This window comes from Vulpes vulpes, chromosome 1, assembly GCF_048418805.1.
Source record: "Vulpes vulpes isolate BD-2025 chromosome 1, VulVul3, whole genome shotgun sequence".
Taxonomy (NCBI): Eukaryota; Metazoa; Chordata; class Mammalia; order Carnivora; family Canidae; genus Vulpes; species Vulpes vulpes.
This window is the reverse complement of record NC_132780.1, coordinates 10,974,148-10,994,564: the sequence shown is the minus strand read 5'-3', so window position 1 is coordinate 10,994,564 and position 20,417 is coordinate 10,974,148. Positions and strand designations below refer to the sequence as shown.

Genomic DNA, 20,417 nt, shown 5'->3' with positions numbered 1-20,417 from the left:
CTTAGGGTCAGTGCCTGTCGTGATCTCAAAGATCTCCGGATCCCAACATCCACACCTGGTGAGTATCTCTTCAGCCCTGGTGTGACTAGGAGCTCCAAGTCCCGCCCCACAGTGTCCAATCCTGGAGTCACCCCATGGGGATTCTGACCTCTTTCTGGGGCTTCAGCACAGGAGAACTCCACTGTCCATATTCCCTGACCTCTAGAGTTTGGATCATGGGTCATAACCTGGCACTCTCGGCGCCCTAAAAGGACGATGGGTCTCTCCCTGGGAGGTGCTGCTTCTTCCATGGTCCCTGAGAGCTCAGGACCTGTCCCTGTCTGGGATGGTAGGCCTAAGCTTCCTCACAACTCTGGGTGCTGACCTATGTCTCTGCCCCCAGGTCATGGTCCAGCCAGCAGGTGCACATACCCTGTAAGTTTTTTCCTTCTCCTCTTTTCACTGGGATCCAGGCTGGGCAGGCTAAAGGTAGGACCAGCAACCAATTTAGCTTCATTTGCATACCGTGCCTCTCCTAGACTAGCCAGGACAAGGTAAGTCCCATTCTGGCCAGGAATGTACCTCTTCTGGGGCAGGATCCAGCCCCACCCTGTCCTGAGATTTCTTATTCCCCTGAGATAGACAAAGTTGAACCCTGGATTCCAGCCATGGGGTGGGTGGGACCCAGGGGTCCTGGGCTAACAGGAATGGTGCAGGGAATACAGTGGGGAGTGGTCTGGGAGAGGGTTATGGGTCAAAAGATTTGCAGAATGCTGTTCAAGAGGCGGAACTGGTCACTCCTGTAGAGAAATGACCCTTCCTCTCTGCTACCAACACCCATTCTCTCCTGTTAGGACTCCCTGCCCAGCTCCACAGCAGCAGTTCCTATCTACCAGGTGAGTGTGGGCAATTGAATATTCTCATCCCTGAAGCCCAAAGGGGCCGTAGGTTTGCCACAAGCCTGCCCCAGGCTGTGCTCTCAGTTTCAGAAAATAGAAGAGCAAGGGGAACAGGAAGTAGTAGGGGAAGAAGGGGCCTGAGGCAGAAACTTGCATCATGGCCAAGCTCCCAGAGAGCAGCCAGGTGGGACTAGAACCTGAAAGTCACACAGATATGTTCACAGAAGGTTACAGGGGCTCAGAGGCCTCTTCTTGTTTTACAGGAATTACAACACCCTGACAAAAACATTTACGGCCAGATCAACCACAAAGCAGAAGTGGCTTCCTAATTTCCTCATGGCACTTCTCCTTCCTATCACCCAGACCCTAGGTGGGGTCAGAAGCCGCAGCCTGAGCCAGAGAACCACTTCTAAGCCTTGAGGACAATCAGGGACACAGACCCAGGGTTGGATACCTCATGTTCTCTGGAGATCCACAGGCTTGCCTGAGCCAAAGGCCTGCATCTCCCAGGAAGCATAGGTTCCCAGGGAACGTTTCCTTACCCCTGACTCACCAGAGACATGTCAAGAGGTTCTGAATAAATAGGAATCTTCCCCTCTTTTACCCTTTGTGTGTGTGTGTGTGTGTGTGTGTGTGTGTGTGTGAATGGCAATTAGCAGAAACTTACCCAGGGACACCTAGCTGGGTCAGTGTCCTAGGGATCCCATAGGAGTTTACTTTAAAAGAGAATAAAGTCCCAATAGTTCATTTTTGCTTTTGTTTCTCTCGCCTTCATGGATGAATCTTGCAAAAAGTTACTGTGGCCAAGCTCAAAAAGGGTGTTGCCTGTGTTCTCCTCTAGGATTTTGATGGAATCTTGTCTCACATTAAGATCTTTCATCCATTTTGAGTTTATCTTTCTGTATGGTGCAAGAGAGTGGTCTACTTTCATTCTTCTGCATGTGGATGTCCAATTTTCCCAGCACCATTTATTGAAGAGACTGTCTTTCTTCCAGTGGATAGTCTTTCCTCCTTTATCGAATATTAGTTGACTATAAAGTTGAGGGTCCACTTCTGGATTCTCTATTCTGTTCCATTGATCTATGTGTCTGTTTTTGTGCCAGTACCACACTGTCTTGATGACCACAGCTTTGTAGTACACCCTGAAATGTGGCATTGTGATGCCCCCAGCTATGTTTTTCTTTTTTAAAATTCCCCTGAAAAAAAAATAAATAAAATAAAATAAAATAAAATTCCCCTGGCTATTCAGGATCTTTTCTGATTCCACACAAATCTTAAAATAATTTGTTCCAACTCTCTGAAGAAAGTCCATGGTATTTTGATAGGGATTGCATTAAATGTGTAAATTGGCCTGGGTAACATTGACATTTTCACAATATTAATTCTTCCAATCCATGAGCATGGAATATTTTTCCATCTCTTTGTGTCTTCCTCAATTTCTTTCAGAAGTGTTCTATAGTTTTAGGGTATAGATCCTTTACCTCTTTGTTTAGGTTTATTCCTAGGTGTCTTATGCTTTTGGGTGCAATTGTAAATGGGATTGACCCCTTAATTTCTCATTCTTCAGTCTCACTGTTAGTGTATAGAAATGCCACTGACTTCTGGGCATTGATTTTGTATGCTGCCACACTGCCAAATGTCTGTATGAGTCCTAGCAATCTTGGGGTGGAGTATTTTCGGTTTTCTATGTAGAGTATTATGTCATCGACGAAGAGGGAGAGTTTGACTTCTTCTTTGCCAATTTGAATGCCTTTATTTCTTTTTGTTGTCTGATTGCTGAGGCGAGGACTTCTAGTACTATGTTGAATAGCAGTGGTGAGAGTGGACATCCCTGTCTTTTTCCTGATCTTAGGGCAAAGGCTCCCAGTGCTTCCCCATTGAGAATGATATTTGCTGTGGGCTTTTCGTAGATGACTTAGATGACAATCCAGTGATTTAACACTTCCTTACAATACCCGGTGCTCATCACAGCAAGTGCCCTGCTTAATCCTCATCTTCTATTTCACTCATCCCCCCACCTACCTTCTTTCTGACAACCATAAATTCATTCTCTGTAGTGAAGAGTTTGTTTCTTGGTTTGCCTGACTCTCTCTCCCTTTGTCTTCTGCTCTAATTTTTTTTTTGTTTCATAAATTCCACAGGAGTGAAATATGGTGTTTCTCTTTCTCTGACTGACCTGTTTCACTTAGCATAATGTAGTCTAACTCCACCTACATTGATGGAAATGAAAGAGTTCATTCTTTTTTGTGGCTGAGTCATAATATACATATAATAGTATATTATATTATACACACCACATCATCTTTATCCATTCAACAACTGCTGGATGTTTGGGCTGTTTCCATAATTTGGCTAATGTAAATAATGCTGCTAGAAACATCAGAGTGTATCCCTTTGAATTAGTATTTTTGTATCCCTTGGGTAAATACCTAGTAGTGCAAATGCTGGATCACAGGGAAGTTCTATTCTTAACATTTGAGGAATCTTTATAGTGTTTTCCAGAGTGGCTGCCTGCCTTACATTCCTACTAATAGTGCAAGAGCGTAATCCTTTCTGATCAGTGGGCATTTTTGTCAAAGACGCAGATATGCAGAAATTACAAGCATAGAATAATCTAGAGGATGCTGCTCCTCAGCATAATGAAAGCTATATTTGACTATCTCACAGCGAACATCATATACAATGGTGAAAGGTTGAAAGCTTCCCTTCTGTCAAAGAACCAACTCCTGGTTTTGTTGATCTGTTCTACAGTTCTTCTGGTCTCTATTTCATTGAGTTCTGCTCAAATCTTTATTATATCTCTTCTTCTGCTTGGTGTAGATTTTATTTGCTGTTTTTTCTCCAGTATCTTTAGGTGTGAGGTTAGCTTGTGTATTTCAGTTTTTCCAATTTTTTGAGGTATGCTTGTATTGTGATGTATTTCCCCTCTCAGGACTGCTTTTGCTGTATCCCAAAGATTTTGAACGGTTGTATCTCCATTTTCATTAGTTTTCATGAATATTTTTAATTCTTCTCTAATTTTCTGGTTGACCCATTCATCTTTTACTCGGATGCTCTTTAGGGATCCCTGGGTGGTGCTGCAGTTTGGCGCCTGCCTTTGGCCCAGGGCTCAATCCTGGAGACCCGGGATCGAGTCCCACGTCGGGCTCCTTGCATGGAGCCTGCTTCTCCCTCTGCCTCTGCCTGTGTCACTGCCTCTCTGTCTCTCTCTGTGTGACTATCACGAATAAATGTATAAAATCTCTTAAAAAAAAAAAAACGATGCTCTTTAACCTCCACATGTTTGAGTGTCTTCCATATTTCTTCTTGTGATTGAGTTCTAGTTTCAAAGCATTGTGGTCTGTAAATATGCAGGGGACAATCCCAATCTTTTGGTATCAGTTGAGACCTGATTTTTGACCCAGTATGTGGCCTATTGTGGAGAAAGTTCCATGTACACTTTGGAAGAATGTTTATTCAGTTGCGTTCAGATGGAAAGTTCTGTATATATCTGTGACATCCATCTGGTCCAGTGTATCATTTAAAGCTCTTGTTTCTTTGGTGATGTTGTCCTTAGAAGATGTGTTATTTGCAGCAAGTGCTGTGTTGAAGTCTGCTACTATTAGTGTATTATTATCTAAGTATGTCTTTACTTTGGTTATTAATTGATTGATATACTTGGCAGCTCCCACGTTAGGGGCATAAATATTCATGATTGTTAGGTCTTCTTGTTGGATAGACCCTCTAATTATGATATAATGTTCCTCTTGATCTCTTACTACAGTCTTTGGGATAAACTTTAATTTATGTGATATAAGGACCGCTACCCCAGCTTTCTTTTGAGGACCATTTGAATGCTAAATGGTTCTCCAACCTTTCATTCAAGGCTGGAGGTGTCCTTAGGTCTCAAATGAGTCTCTTGTAGACAGCAAAGAGATGGGACTTGCTTTTTATCCAGTTCGAAACCCTGCATCTTTTAATGGGATCATTTAGCCCATTCATGTTCAGAGTAAATATTGAAAGATATGAATTTAGTGTCATCATAATACCTATTCAGTCCCCGTTTTTGCGGATTATTTCTTTGGGCTTCCTCTTTCTTTTACAGGGTCCCCCTTAATATTTCTTGCAGAGCTAGTTTGGTGGTGACATATTCTTTCATTTTCTCCCTATCCTGCTAGCTCTTTATCGCTCCTCCGATTCTGAATGAGAGCCTTGTTGGATAGAGTATTCTTGGCTGCATGTTCTTCTCATGGACCCTGAAGAAAGGCCAGCCCTTTCTGGCCTGCCAGGTCTCTGTGGAGAGGTCTGCTGTTAATCAACATTTCTCCCCATATAAGTTAGGGATCTCTTGTCTCTCGCTGTTTTAAGGATTTTCTGTTTATCTTTGGAATTTGCAAGTCTCACTATTAAATGTCAAGGTGTTGAATGGTTTTATTGATTTGGGGGGAGGAGCCTCTCTATCTCCTAGATCTGAATGCCTGTTTCCCTCCCCAAGTTAGGGAAGTTCTCAGCCATGATTTGTTCAAATATGCTTTCTGGCCATCTGTCCCTCTCGGCGCTCTCTGGAATCACAATTATATGTAGATTTTTCCTTCTGAGGCTATTATTTATTTCCCTTAACCTTTCATCATGGCCTTTTAATTGTTTTTCTCTTTTTTTCCCCAGCTTCCTTCCTTGTCCTCAACTTATCTTCTATGTCTCTCACTCTTTCTTCCACCTCATTAACCCTCATCGTCAGTACCTCCAGTTTGGATTGCATCTCATTTCATTGATTTTTTAATTTCAGGAAAGCTTCCCTTATGGAATCAGAAACAATACAAGGGTGCTCATTATCACCACATCTATTTGACATAATTCTGAGAGTATTTTCCAGAGCAAATAAACAAGAGAAAGAAATAAAAAAGCATCTTGATGGAAAAGAAGAAGTAAAATTGTCTTTATTTGTAGATGACATGATCTTTGTATAGAAACACTAAAGGTTACATGAACAACTGTCAGAAAAATAAACAAATATAGAAGCTTCAGGATGCAAAATCAATTTACAGATATCAGGACACTTACAATATACATTGGAAGGAACATATGGCAAACTATATTTTTTTATAGTGAAAGCATTATATTATAACATACTTTTCCAAACAAAATATTAAAATTAATATTTATTTTTGAACATATTCATAAATTCTACATGCATACTTCCAAATATCTAAACCACATGTTAAACAGCTGAATACATTCTACTCACATTTCAGATCTTTAAACACCAACAATCTATTAATACAGCTATTACTACAGGACAAATTTGGATAGAGGTCTTAGATAATTTTTAAGCTCACCTTAAGAGCACCAATCATTAACAATCATTTTTGTATTTTATTCATGAACACTGATAAAATTTGTTTATGTTAAAACAAATATTTCTTAAAAATGAATGTGTATTAAAGTAGTTTAACTGATCGAGTAGGCTTTATTCCAATCTGTTTGTTAAACAGACAATTCTCACAATATCTAAATCTACTTTCCAATGATCTGTTCCAACTTTGCTACCACATGCTTTTCCAAATCATCCTGTTTACAAAGGTATCAGAAACTATGACATACTTTGTTCTGCTGGTGCCATGAAGGGTAGAGGCAGGCACCTGCAGGCAGGAAATAGTCCATCTGTAGTGGCAGAAGCAGGTGAGCTCTGCTCTGTGGGCACCAGAGACGCAGCCTGGGAGGCAATCCTCAAACCCCACAATTTTGGGTCAAAGAATAAGCAGAGTACACTCAACTACAAGAGAAGCAAAGACATAGACAACGTGGCTTCAGTGTCTACTCATGGAAAGCAAGACAGAAGCCACATTTGCCATCATCAAGAAAGCAGAGTCTGTTGTTTAGATCATTGCCCAAAAATACACTGGCTGGTATCTTGGCATTTGGCTTTGGATTGGCTTCATACCTCGGAGAATGCCAGGGTAAGTTCCATTCCTTGGAAGATTTGCTCTTTTTTCGTCCATGGAATAGCAGGCACTCTCTGTTTATGTATGAAGAATGGAAAATCAGGCATGCACTAAATGAAAAGAGCCATTCACAGCCTTCACCCTCCTAAGCTCTGTATCTAAGCCAATAAAGTTTCTTACACCTCTGAATTGGTACACCTTTGAAATTGCAAGTATACTTGAAAATACTAGAGTGGAACAGACACTGTGATAGTCTCAGTCTATAGGTATGCTTTCTGTGGAAGACTCTCAAAGAAATTGAACAGTAAATGTTTTCCTGTGTTGAAGAACATGTTGGGAGCTATCCTCTCAGAAAAGAAATTTTGTTGCAACTAACTTGTTTACAGCTAAGTAAAAGAATTCAAACTTTTCTGTGAAACAGAGGAAGAAGAAAAAGAAACAATCAGATAATTTTGACTAAATGTAACCAAGGAGAGGAAAGATAAACACACTGAAATCTATGAGACATTGATAAAAATTGAAACACAGTCAAATAAATGAAAAGATATCACCAGTCCGTGGGTTGGAAGATTTGTGTTAAAATATCTATAGTCTTCAACATGACCTACAGATGCAATGTAATCCCCATCAACTCGCCAACAGAATTTCTCAAAGAGAAAAAAAGCAATTCTCAAATATCCATGGAACTGCAAAATACACCAAATAGCCAAAGTCCACTTGAGCAAGAAGAATAGGGATCCCTGGGTGGCGCAGCGGTTTGGCGCCTGCCTTTGGCCCAGGGCGCGATCCTGGAGACCCGGGATCGAATCCCACGTCGGGCTCCCGGTGCATGGAGCCTGCTTCTCCCTCTGCCTGTGTCTCTGCCTCTCTCTCTATCTCTCTGTGACTATCATAAATAAATAAAAATTAAAAAAAAAAAAAAAAGAATGAAGCTGGAGGCATCACTCTCCTTAACGTCAAACTACATTGCAAAACTGCTATCATCATAGAAGTAAGGCATGGTGACAGCACTCCAAGGAGTGCATCTACCATCACTTGTCTCTCAAGTGTAGATGCTTGAGGTGTGAGCAGCTGAACCCAGTTCAGAACCAGTTCTCTGTCAGGTACCAGTATTGATAGAGGGAAACAATAGCAGAACAAAGCAAAGAGCCTTGAACGACATCCATGCGTGTATGATCAAAGGATCTTCAACAAGGGTATCAAGAATACACAGTGGGAAAGTAGAGTCTCTTCAACAAATGATGCTGGGGAATGTGGATAGCCACATGCAAAAGAATGAAATGGCACACTTCCTTTACACATACACAAATCAACTCAAACTGGATCAATGACTTAAATATAAGACCCTAAACAGTAGGGAATCCCTGGGTGGCTCAGCAGTTTAGTGCCTGCCTTTAGTCCAGGGCGTGATCCTGGAGTCCCGGGATTGAGTCCCACATCGGGCTCCCTGTGTGGAGCCTGGTTCTTCCTCTGCCTCTCTCTCTCTCTCCCCCTCTTTCTCTCTTTCTCTCTTTCACTCTCTGTCTTTCATGAATAGACAAATAATTTTTTAAGGACCCCAAACAGTAAAACTCCTAAGAGAAAACATAGGGGAAAAGATTGATGACATTCTTCTTGGCAATGACTTCATGTATACGACATAAAAAGCACAGGCAACAGAAATGAAAACCAATAAGTAGACTTATATCACACTAAGCAGTTTCTGTACAGCAATGGACATCATGAACAAAATGAAAAGGCAACCGAGCAAATGGGCGAAAATATTTTCAGAACATGTACAGATAAGGGGTTTATATATAACATATATAAGGAACTCCTACAACAGCATAGTAAAAACAAAACAAACAAATGATCTGATTTTAAATGGGCTAGCATGTCTCCAAAGACAAGGGAAAGAAAAGCAAAAATGAACTCTTGGGGCTGCATCAAGATAGAAAGCTTTTGTTCAAGAAAGGAAACAGTCAACAAAACTCAAAGGAAACTTCCGGAATGGAAGAGATATTTGCAAATTTATTCTCAGTATGTGCCTGGTATCCAAAATCTAACAGAAATTAGGAAACTCAACACTCAGAGGACAAAAATCCAGTCAGGAAATTGGCAGAACACATGAACAGACATTTCTCCAAAGAAGACATACAAATGGCCAAGAGACACAAGAAAAACTGCTCCACATCACTTGGCATCAGGGAAATACAAATCAAAACCACATGAGTTATCACCCTACACCAGTCAGAATGGCGAAAATTAACAAGACTGGAAACCGTAAATGTTGGTGAGGATGCAGAAAAAGGGGAACCCTCATACACTGTTTGTGGGGATGCAGGCTGCTACAGCCACTCTGGAAAATAGTATGGAGGTTCCTCAAGATATTGAAGATAAAACTACAATACGATCCAGCAATCCCACTTCTAGATAATTCCTCAAGAGAATTGAAAGCAACGTCTTGAGGAGATAGGAGCACACCAATGCTCATTACAGTACTATTCCCAACAGCCCAGATATGGAATAAATGTCCTACGCAGATGAATGGTTGAGGGGGATGTAGTATATAGGTAAAATGTAACACTATTAAGTGGCTAGATCTCATATGACCTGTTAATAAAGTAAAAGGAAGATAAAAGACAATGATAAATGTTTTCACAGTTGAAACCAAAGCAAACAGCACCCTGAGATGCCACTTCTCATACATCAGAATGACAAAAAATTTAAAAGACTGTCCATGATTAGTGTTGTTGAGCATGGGGGCAGCGGGCACTCTCATACATTGCTAGTGAGAAAGTAAAATTACAATACTTTGGGAAACAATCTAGCATGTTCTTCAACAAAGTAAACATGTGCCTCCTCAGCGATCCCCTCACTGCCCTCCTGGGTGCAACTCTCCCCAAGAGAAATGAGACCACACACCCATCTCAAAGACTGCTGCACAAAAGTTCCTGACAGTCTACCTGTAATAGTCTAGAGGTGGAAACAACATAAATGTCCATAAGTGAGTGAATGAATTTTTGAAAAAAGACCTTTCTGCATCTTTCCAGTGTAATACAACTAAGGGTGTAAAGAGAAAAAACTGTGAATCCACAAAACAAATGTACCAATGGGTGAATTTTTTTAAACCACACCAAGTAAAGAACTTACTCAGGAGCCAAATTGTATTATATAATTCAATTTCTAAAATTAAAAATTGAAACTAATGTCTAACAACAATCAAATGTAAGGTTTCATGTGAACAAGTGGAAGGAGGGTTAAGAGGGGCCAAAGGAAGAGAATAGAGAGGACATGAGGAGATTTTTGAGAGGAAGGGACATATTCACTATCTTCACGTAGGAGTGATGTCTGTGGTGCACGCACACGGGAAAACTTAATAAACTGTGTACTTTACATAGGTTGAGTATAACTTATTTCTTTACTGGGAGAGAGAGCAAGAGCAAGGGGGAGGGGTAACAGAAGAAACAGAATCTTAACTGAGCAGGGAGTCCCACCTGGGGCTCCATCCAGAAGCAGGAGATCATCACCTCAGCCAAAGGCAGAATTGAACTCCCAGGCATCCCTGGTGAGTTTCCTATATGTCCACTATATCTCAATAACGTTGTTCAAATTACATATACATATATGAAATATTAAAGTACAAATTTCTAAAAATAGCCAACTGCAGGGCAGCTCTCTGTCTTCCCTCCTTCCCTCCTTGTCCAGCAGAGGGCGGCAGAGCCGCTCTGTAGCCAACAGCCTTGCTCAGGGCCCCACAGCCCAGCAGGCTCTGACCCACCTCAGTCTCACACACGTGCAGTCCTCCTTGCTTGGCTCCCAGGCTCCTCATCCCGAGGGCCCCTGGTCTGTGGAGACCCCTGCTGTGTCTCCCTGATGATTTCTCAGCAGCCCATGGAGGCCTGGGGAACCAGGGGACGTTTCCAGGCAGATGGCACAGGCAAAACCAGGACCCGCCTTTGTTTCCAGGGACTGAGGGTCTCCTCCCCTTTCCAGAGGCAGCCCTGGGATCCCTCAGCTGAGTCTGGGTGGAGCCGCTCCAGCTCCTGGTTCCTGTGGGGACACCTAGAGCAGAGGACAGACAGGGACACAGATGACTTGAAGGCAGTGCCCCCACCCCTGGGCTGTGATGAGGAGAGAGGGCATTGTGGTGTCCAGACCCCCATTGTGTGTTTCTTCCAAAGTCTGAAAAGTCCACTATTAGATCATTCCTTGAAATCTGGAGGACAGAGAGCTCCTCTGAGGGAACACATCCCTGGGTGGACAATTCTCCTGACACAGGCTCAGGAATCTTCTGGACAGTGCCTGTCCTTGCCCCAGGCTCACCCTGCCCTGGGATGGAATCAGGCTGTCTAGGACCCACAGGGACCAGGCCCCGGGCTGACCAGCCCTCACCTCTGCCCAGGACTCAGGGCCACCCACATCCTTAAGAGCCCAGACAGCATCCCGGGTGCATCCCCCGGCAGTGCCTCCAGGAGGAGACATGGGGACATCCAGGCAACACCCAGGAAAAGAAACCCCTAAGCTGGCCTTGGCTAAAGACTTGGAGCAGGAGCCTGATTTCAATCCTTTCTGCACCAGACGCTCTGGTCATTCCCACGTGCCTGTTCTGTCCTGATACCCTTTGGGGTATCCCGATCCATCAGGGGTCCCTTTACAGCTCCCACTTTACTCCATCAGCCAGGGGGAGTTGGGGTGACCACAGGAGTGTTCCCCAGGCAGAGGACACAGGCTGCCGGCACACTCAGGAGCACATGAACAGTCTCTGGGCCACAGTCCAGCCATCTGACTCTGAGAGGGAGGGGCTCCTCAAATCCTTCTCTGTGGACCAGAGAACATCAAGCTACCTAATCTGCCACCACCATCTTCCCTTCCCTGGACACAAGGGAAACCCCCTTCCTATCTCGTGACTGAACTCATGAGACACCTGGTTCTGGGGCTCTGACCCTGGAAGCAGAGGCCAGGCGGCTGACACCCAGGGATGGACACTGGATCCTCACCAGTCATCACCCTGCCTGCCCATGTCTCACCCTCAGAGTCCTCTCTGTGACCTTGCTGCCAGGAGGAAGTCCATCCTCCCCAGAGCAGGTGAGATCACTGGGGAGACCCGTGCCCAGCTGGGCTTCTCTGACACCAAGGGAAACGATCCCCTGGATCTGGGGACCCTGGGCTGTGTGTGTGGTGCCCACAGACTCAAGGCCAGGACACAGCACAGGCCAATGAGGGAAGGGACAAGGGTCACCCTCTCAGGGAGCCGGGTCCCCCTCAGCCCGGCTCTTCAAAGCCTGCTCCCCGGGGCCAGGAGGATCTGCGTCCCCTGGGAGCTGGTTAGATGCAGGCTCCGGGGCCCACACCACACCTGCGGAGTCAGATCTGCTTTTCCACAGGATCTGCGGACCCTCCCTCCGTGGGCACAGAGCAGAAGCGGCTCCGGCGCCACGTCCCGGGGTCTCAGCCTGGCTGCGCATCTGCTAAAGCCGCCTGTCCAGGGGTCACCTGGGCCTCCGCAGGCTTGATGACGTTCCCCAGGTGATCCCCAGGCCCGGTGGGGGTGACGTCCCGGGACAGGCGCTCTGGAGGCAGAGGACACTTTACTGCCCTCAGATTCCAGTGTTCTCTCTTGGAGCCTTTTCCATCCAGCAATCAGAGTGGTATCACTAGAATAACATCATGTAAAATAGATAATGTCACTTCTGGAAAACAAATCAATCCATCAGCAGATACACAGTCTCTTGAGAGCCTTCTGATGGCACATAGAATAAGGCACAGAGTCCCTCAAACCTCTGCATGATGGGTTCCCAGGCTTTAGGCGTACTGGCTGCTCAGTTTGAGGGCGGATGGGTGTGAGTACGGAAAGTGGGTCTCCAGGTTCTTTCATTCTTTGGACTGTATCCCATTTCTTTTTATTGTGTGGTGAGGTCATGAAGACTGCAACCTCAGGATCATTGTCTCCCTAAAGACTGCGTTCCCTGTAGCTCTTTACATGAGATTCCAGCGTCATCTTGAATGATGCCTGTTCCTCTCACACCCATTCCCCTATATGTTCTCTCTTGAGCCAGGGTCCTTCCTCCTGGACTTCAGATTCATCACGTACCTTCATCCCTGCCCACATGTACCTGGGAGGGCAGCGCTTTCAAGAAAATGGTCTCAGGACACCAGCAGCTGGGGATGCCTGGGCTTTGGGCACCCAAGCTGCACAGACTCCTAGATAAAGGGAAGCTCCACTCAACAAGCCCAGTGTGGCTACTGTGGCCCAGGACTGCCTGAGGGTCAAAAATGTGGGAAGAAATCCTGTCTCTTCATGTGAACCCCAATGGTACCCTGGAGTCCAGAACGAGGACAGGTCCCAGAGCACCATCTGGCTCTCTTGGGTAAGGATGGTTGCTATTCCAAGGAGCCATTGCTCTGGTACCTTTCCCAGGACTCTGAAGCTCTACTCCCTTTGAGGGGTTCCCTTGAGGCCTGTCCTGGAGCCTGAAAGTAGGAGGAACATCACCAGGAGACACGTTTTGTGCCCTTTGCACATGTGCTCTCCTTGTCCTAACCATCTGTTAATGCCATGAATGACTCTCCTCCTCTCTCCTCTGCACTTCCAACTAGATGCTTCACCTATAGGGCACTATTTCCATTTTATATCTTCAGAAAAGGCAAAGGTTTTCTTCAACACAAGGGAGCTTCAATGGCCATACAGAACACTGGACTCAGGAGCTTCCCAACCTGCTCATCTAAAGTATCTCCCTCCCTATCATATCCTGCCCTCATTCTTCTTTTTTTAATTTATATTTGTTTTTATTTTACTTTTAATTTTTTAAAAGTATATTTAATTGGCACCATGCAAGCATAGTGGCCAACAGGGGGCTTGAACACAAAACCCCTGAGATCAAGATCTGATCTGAGCTCAAGACTTGGGCGCTTCAACAACTGAGTTGCCCAGAAACATCTATTTTTATTTTTAAAGTAAACTCTATGTGGGGGCCTGAGGCCACCATCCTGAGACAAGAGTTTCCTCCTCTAGGTATTGAGTAACTTAGGTGCTCCCCTTTCTTCTCTTTTCTTCTCTTTTCTTTTCTTCTTTCTTTCTTTCTTTCTTTCTTTCTTTCTTTTTTTATTTCTTTCTTTCTTTCTTTCTTCTTTCTTTCTTTCTTTCCTTTTATGTCAAACTTTGACTCTTTGGCCTTGATCTGCCCCCCTCCCACACAGTAGCCTCCTCTACCCATGTTTCCATCCCTGCCCAACCCTTCCTCTCCCACCTTGGTCCCTCAATTCCTGGTAATCCCTGGAGCTTTAAGCCTCTTCCCTATTATGGACTGAGGGGCTCAGGAACCCCACAGGCTGCCATGCAAGGTTGAAAAGAGGTGATTGGGAACTAGAACATCACCCACCAATACTTTGTATTGGTCACACCCAGAGCTTCCTCTTAGAAAGCAGGAAGGTTTAAGGGCCCCAGGGTCCTTCACCCTAATTTCTCCCTTAAATCTGTTAAAAATTATAATGAAAAACACATAACATTACATTTCCTACCAGGAACCCGGATATAGTTGAGCAGGGGTATCAATATTCCCAGTAGCGTACAACACATCTCTAGCACCTGTTCATTTTGTGACTGGAAGTCTGTATCCACAGCTCTGTGTTTGCTCCTCTCCACCCCCACCAGCCCCATAGTTCTTCTTTTTCTATAAATTTGACTACTTTATGTACCACGTAAAAGTGGAATCATAGGGTATTTGTCTTTCTGTGACCTGCTCATTTCACGTGGCAGAGGGTCAGAAGAACTACCTTCTTCTCTAAGATGGAACCATGTTCCACTGGATCTGGATGCCCCATGTTCATTCTTCATCCCTCTGTGCATGGACACGTGGGCTGCTTCTACATCTTGACTCTTGTGAACAACATTGCGATGAATGGGGATGAGTAGGGATCCCTTCATACTGTTGGCTTTCTGTTCTTATGGATGTAAAATTAGTAGGGAGATGGCTCTATGACATGGTAAGTCTATTTCTTAATTTGGAGTAAACCTGGCACCATGTTCCACAGCAAATATTCCATTTTACTTTTTCACCAACTTTGTGCCAGGGTTCCAATTTCTCCAGATCTTTACCAACACACGTTAATTTATGATATTTGGGTTTGGGGTCCTTTTGGTTGTTGTTGATGGTGCCCATCCTAATGGGTGTGACATGATATGTCTTTGTTGTTTGATTTGCTTTCTGTAATGTTTAGTGATGTTGAGCATTTCTTCAGAAGCTTGGTGGCCACTGTATATCTTTGGAGAAATGTCTCTTCAAGATTTTTGACCATTGTTTATTTTATTGATTTTTAAAGATTTTATTTATTTAGTGGCACTTGGGTGGCTAGTGTTTGAACGTCTGCCTTTGGCTCAGGTCGTGATCCTGGGGTCCTGGCATAGAGTCCCACATCAGATTCTACATATGCTCTCCCTCTACATATGTCCCTGCCTCTCTGTGTGTGCCTCTCACGAATAAATTAATAAAATATTTTAAAGGATTTTATTTATTTATTCATGAGAAAGAGGGCATGAGAGGGGGAAGGGGCAAAGGGAGAGGTAGAAGCTGACTCCATGCTGGGGAGGGATCCCAGTGAGGCAAGCCCACACTTCCAGGGCAGCCCCAGGACCTCAGAGATCCCAGGGACGGTGGTTCCACTTACATCCTTTCCCCTCCACAGGGTCTCTCCTGACCCAAGGGGGGCATTCTCCTGAGTCTTCTGAGTTTAACCACCACCCTACCCCAATGTGGGTCCTCTGAAACATAAGCTTTGGGAGCCCTGACCTTTCTCCCAGCTCAGTCCTCAACCCAGGTGGCCCTACTCTGACCAAATTTGGGATATATGCCCTGAAAGTAGTAAGGATGCCTTCACCCAGTTCATGGTTCATATGTCTCTCACTTTGAAGTCTCCTGGGGAGAGGACACATCTCCAGACCTCCTGGGATGCTGTGTCCCAGAATATTAGCCTCAGAAACCACCACCAGCCCCACCCTCCATTCAGCAAATCTCACCCAGGCTGTGCACCCATCCCTCCCCAACCCACATCACACCATGGAGCGCTCTTTCTCATCACACTGGTTTTTCCCTCCTCTTCCTCAGATCCTGGCCACAGACTCTAAGCCACAAAGGGCTAGAAAAAAGGCAGCCTAGAATGGGACAGTAGGACTGCAGAGACTCCATTGCTTGATACTAACTTTATTTGCTTAGTTGTGTGAAATAAGAAAGAACTGAGGCTGCAAGCAAAACCAAACTGTATTGAAATCTGGGAAACACATTTTCAAAAAGAATCAAATGTGCTCTGAGGGGTGTGGGGCGGAGGGGCAACAGTTGATGAAGGTAACACCATAGGCTTGGAGATGTTCTGAGGAAATTAGGATCGATGCAGCATAAATAACTGGCTTTGCTATATAGAGATGGTAGTTGCTGGGTGCAGTTTGGCGAAAAAAGCTTCCTTCTTGACAACTGTGGCAGAACGGAGCTGTGTGTCGGTTGGTACAGGCTGCAAGTTCATGCGACATCCAGACGTGGAGGCGGATCAGACCAGCTTGCACTTTGGTCTCCGGCCTCCAAATCAGGCTGCTGAGCATTAGGGTTTCAGTATCAATGTTTGCACCCACAGTTGTGAGCCAGTGTTGTTTGTGAGAGGATAGAATGGGGCAGGCTCGGGGAGAGCCGAGCGTGCACACAAGCCTCCAGTGGCAGGAGATAAGCGAGGAAAGTCCTTTGCTCTCCTCTGGGTGCCAAGTATCCCCCCAACGAATGCAGGGTGAGTAGGTGTAAGAGTAGCTAAACGACGACCACAGCTGTGGGCTCAGAAACCATCTTTTTGTGTAGAAAGTAATATAGCTTATTGATGAAGACTTCTCCAACAATGAGATTGTGTATAATGGACGCAAGAGAACTCAGGACATAAATAAGGGTCTTCTTCACCATAAACTGGCACATCTTTTTGAAACAACCCAGGAGCTTCCATTGGTTGTCCGGCCATGTCACGAACAATGCAGGAACATAACTTCTTATCTTGGCCAGGACCAAGGTAGCTACAACTTCCACCATTAATTCTGTGAACCACAGTTTGATGTTGAGCATAACTGACCTGTTACAGAACATAGGCAGTGTCCCCTTGTGTGCTCCGGTCCCAAGGAGGATGTGAAGCCTCGAGACCAGCCTTTAATAGTCACTGCTATAGAGTAGGAGCTGGGGACGAGTTCTCGGTGTCTCTCTTTCATGGAGGAGTATGTGTCAGATTAGAATTACATCATTTATGTTTATAAATCTCTTCTACCAGTTGAAATAGATTCCAAAACAGTACAAATCAGTTTGTTGGTAAGTTCATATGACTACTCATGATTTTCTTCCAATTTGACTCAGTCTCAGCTTTTTTTGTAGATAATCACTCCACAAATGAATACCAAAGTTTGAAATCAGAACGTTCATGATCTCTATCAAAGCCATTGTCCTTTTTTTTCCCTTATGCCTCTTAACATTGCTTCTTGTGACAGGCTTGAAAAAAAACCTTGTCCTCTTGTTTATACCTATCCTGGCTAAATATAGGTATTTTCGGTTTCAATATTTTGTGAAAAACTTCAAAAAAAACCCCTGTCATCTTTATTACACATAAGCTGGCCAAATACAGGTGTCTATCTATAGTGACAATATTTTGTGAAAAGCTTCCAAAAACCCTGTCCTCTTTTTTACACATCTTGACTGAACCTAGATTTTTTTTTGACAATATTTTGTGAAAGACTTCAAAAACCTTGCCCTCTATTTTATGCATATCCTGGCTGAACATAGGTATTTTTGTGATAATTTTTTTGTGACAGGCTTCAAAAAATCATGTCCTTTGTTAACATAAAGTTACATTTTCTCAGCATTTGACTCATCCAGGAAACCTAATGAAAATAGGGCAGCACTTTGAGGTAAATTTCTTCATGGACAAATTGGAACTCCAATGCCATGTTCCCAACCTGAGTACTAGCCACTTCCCACTGCAAAATCCTGATTCTTGTGGCACAGATACTGCAATGTTTAATGTCACCTAAAATAGATTTTTCCATGTATAATATCCCAAAAACAGAACATAAGACTAACGGTATTAAAGTTCAGAAACAAAAAAAATACAAAGAAATCATGTCCTCTTTTTTCTTTTTTTTAATTTTTTTATTTATTTATGATAGTCACAGAAAGAGAGAGACAGAGACAGAGACATAGGCAGAGGGAGCAGGCTCCATGACCGGGAGCCCGACGTGGGATTCGATCCTGGATCTCCAGGATCGTGCCCTGGGCCAAAGGCAGGCGCTAAACCGCTGCACCACCCAGGGATCCCCATGTCCTCTTTTTTACATATATCCTGACCCAATATACATATTTTTTGTGACAAGATTTTGTGAAAGGCTTCAATAAACCCTATCTTCTTTTTTACATATATCCTAGCCAAACATAGGTATTTTTGTGACAATATTTTGTGACTGGTTTCAAAAACTCTGGCCTCATTTTTACACGTATCCTTTCTTTTTCATTAGGAATTTATTTATTTATTTATTTGAAACAGAGAGATAGGCAGAGAAAGAAGCAGTCTCCCTGCAGGGAACCCAATGGAGGACTGGATCCCAGGACCTCGGGATAAGGACCTGACTGTCTGCTCAACCACTGAGCCACCCAGGTGCCCCACATATATCCCTGTTGTTACATGTCAGTCTCCTTCATTTTAACTGCTGGCTAGGATCCCACCATAGGAATAAACTTGTTGCCCTACTGAAAGGCAGTAAGTTGAAACCATTGGTTTTGCTATCATAGCAAGATTTCTGCATCCTGGAATATGTGTTCTTCCATACAGGCTGAAGAGTTCCCTCTGGGCTGTATTAATGCCCCAAAGTAAGGCCAGTTGCTGGCTCTGGAGCAAGGGCATCCTTCATGAGAATAGATATTTCCAGAAGCTTCCTCTGAGGGGTTCTACTAATTCACACGTCTATCATGAAAATAGAAGAATTTTAGTTTCCCAGATCCTACACTTGGTCATGTAGTAAGACCTTAGATACTACACACTCTTCACCTTGCCTTAGGAGAACAAGTTCACAGAATACAAAGTGTGAGGAAAACCATTTGCTGCTGTTGGAAACAAAATTCAGTAACTTTTTTTAAAAAGATTTTATTTATCCACTCATTATAGACACACACAGAGAGAGAAAGAGAGGCAGAGACACAGGCAGAGGGAGAAGCAGGCTCCATTCAGGGAGCCCGATGTGGGACTTGATCCTGGGACTCCAGCATCATGCCCCAGGCCAATGGCAGGTGCCAAACCGCTGAGCCATCCAGGGATCCCCAAATTCAGTTACTCTTGATGGCTCTCCTTTCACTATAGAAGTTTTGTGGGCTTCAGCGGACAAACATGGACTAGGTTAAGTACCTCTCTTGAAAAAGCCACTTGGAATCCACTCTTTTGGTAGAAGATTTGAGCCCATGTCTCTCAGCAATTAGAGGGCAAGCTAAACAAGAAGGCTATAGAATATTGGAGCAGTGAAAGAAGCTTAGCCTGTATATACATAAAATGCTGCAATACAGTTTTTAAATCACACAAGGCAACTTTATGAATATTTGCCACATACTCCACCAAAGAGCAAATTTCAATAAATTCCCGTAGATGGAATGCTCTGTGAACACTGTGCTATGAAGTCAGAAGACCGATTACAAGGGGGACCAGAACATCACCATCTGCATAGAAACTACCTCTTAAAGAACTTGTGCTTGAAGGAGAAATGGTAATGGCCATTTCAAAATCTCTAGAACTAAAAGTAAAAATACTTTTCATAGGGACACCTGGGTGGCTCAGTGGGTTAAGTGACACTTGATCCCAGCTCAGGTCTTGATTAGGCTCCTGAGTTAAGCCTCCCTTGGGCTCCACACTGGCCATGGAACCTACTTCAAAACAAAACAAAACAACCTTCTTTAGAACACACAGGATGCAACTGAGGCAGGCTTGTGGGCAAATTTAAAACACTAAGTTGCTTAATAGGGAAAAAATGAAAGGTTGGATGTTTCTGAGCTAATTATCCACTGGTTGAAGTAGGAGAAGGAACAAACTCAAAGGAGAAAGAACATAAGAGGTGAGCAAGAAACATAAAATTCTAGAGATGGTTCTTTCAAAAATTTCTAACCACGTGATCAGAAAAAAATGAACCAAGGTGCAAAAAGCAATGTTAGGAATCAAAAAGAAAAACAAAAGGATCATGCCCTTGAAAGAGATGATGAACATTCTGATTTCAAGCTTTGGTATTCATTTGTGGAGTGATTACCTACAAAAAAGGACCAGACAGGGTCAAAATGGAAGAAAAGCTTGAGTAGCCATATGAACCATCCAACAAACTGAGTTTTACTCTTTTGGAACCTATTTAAACTGATAGGAGAGATTTTTAAACGTTCATAACTCCATTATAATATGATACATACTCCTCCAGAAAAGAGAGAACATGTCCTCAGCTCTTATGGTGGTGCCACAGTAACCTTGACCCCCAAACCACAAAAAAATACAGCAAGGAAAATACCAGGCCCAAGTCAGCACATACAAACATCCTCCAGGACTCGGAGACACAATGCAGCAATGAATTTAAAAGATCATATGCATAATATGTAGGGTT

The 20,417-nt window shown here is 43.8% G+C and overlaps 1 protein-coding gene and 1 long non-coding RNA gene across 6 annotated transcripts in view; one reads left to right on the top strand and one right to left on the bottom strand.

Moving 5' to 3' along the window:
- The window catches only part of LOC140598330 (cell adhesion molecule CEACAM1-like), a 72,870-nt gene extending 70,759 nt beyond the window's left edge, over positions 1-2,111 (top strand). For 2 of the 3 annotated variants that reach the window (XM_072754038.1, XM_072754048.1), the window contains exons 7-10: positions 6-58; positions 383-414; positions 834-875; positions 1,142-2,111. In XM_072754038.1, the coding sequence (XP_072610139.1) occupies positions 6-58; positions 383-414; positions 834-875; positions 1,142-1,207 (193 nt within the window). In that variant the 3' untranslated portion in view covers positions 1,208-2,111. Of the gene's footprint in view, positions 1-5; positions 59-382; positions 534-833; positions 876-1,141 lie in introns of all 3 variants that reach the window. The other variant, XM_072754028.1, reaches the window with a different exon arrangement.
- Positions 2,112-5,765: 3,654 nt separating this feature from the next.
- The window catches only part of LOC112931353 (uncharacterized), a 145,319-nt gene continuing 130,667 nt past the window's right edge, over positions 5,766-20,417 (bottom strand). For all 3 annotated transcript variants that reach the window (XR_012000669.1, XR_012000670.1, XR_003237310.2), the window contains 2 exons: positions 10,560-10,843; positions 5,766-6,873 (listed from right to left, as the gene is read on the bottom strand). This is a non-coding gene — a long non-coding RNA (uncharacterized lncRNA). The remainder of the gene's footprint in view (positions 6,874-10,559; positions 10,844-20,417) is intronic.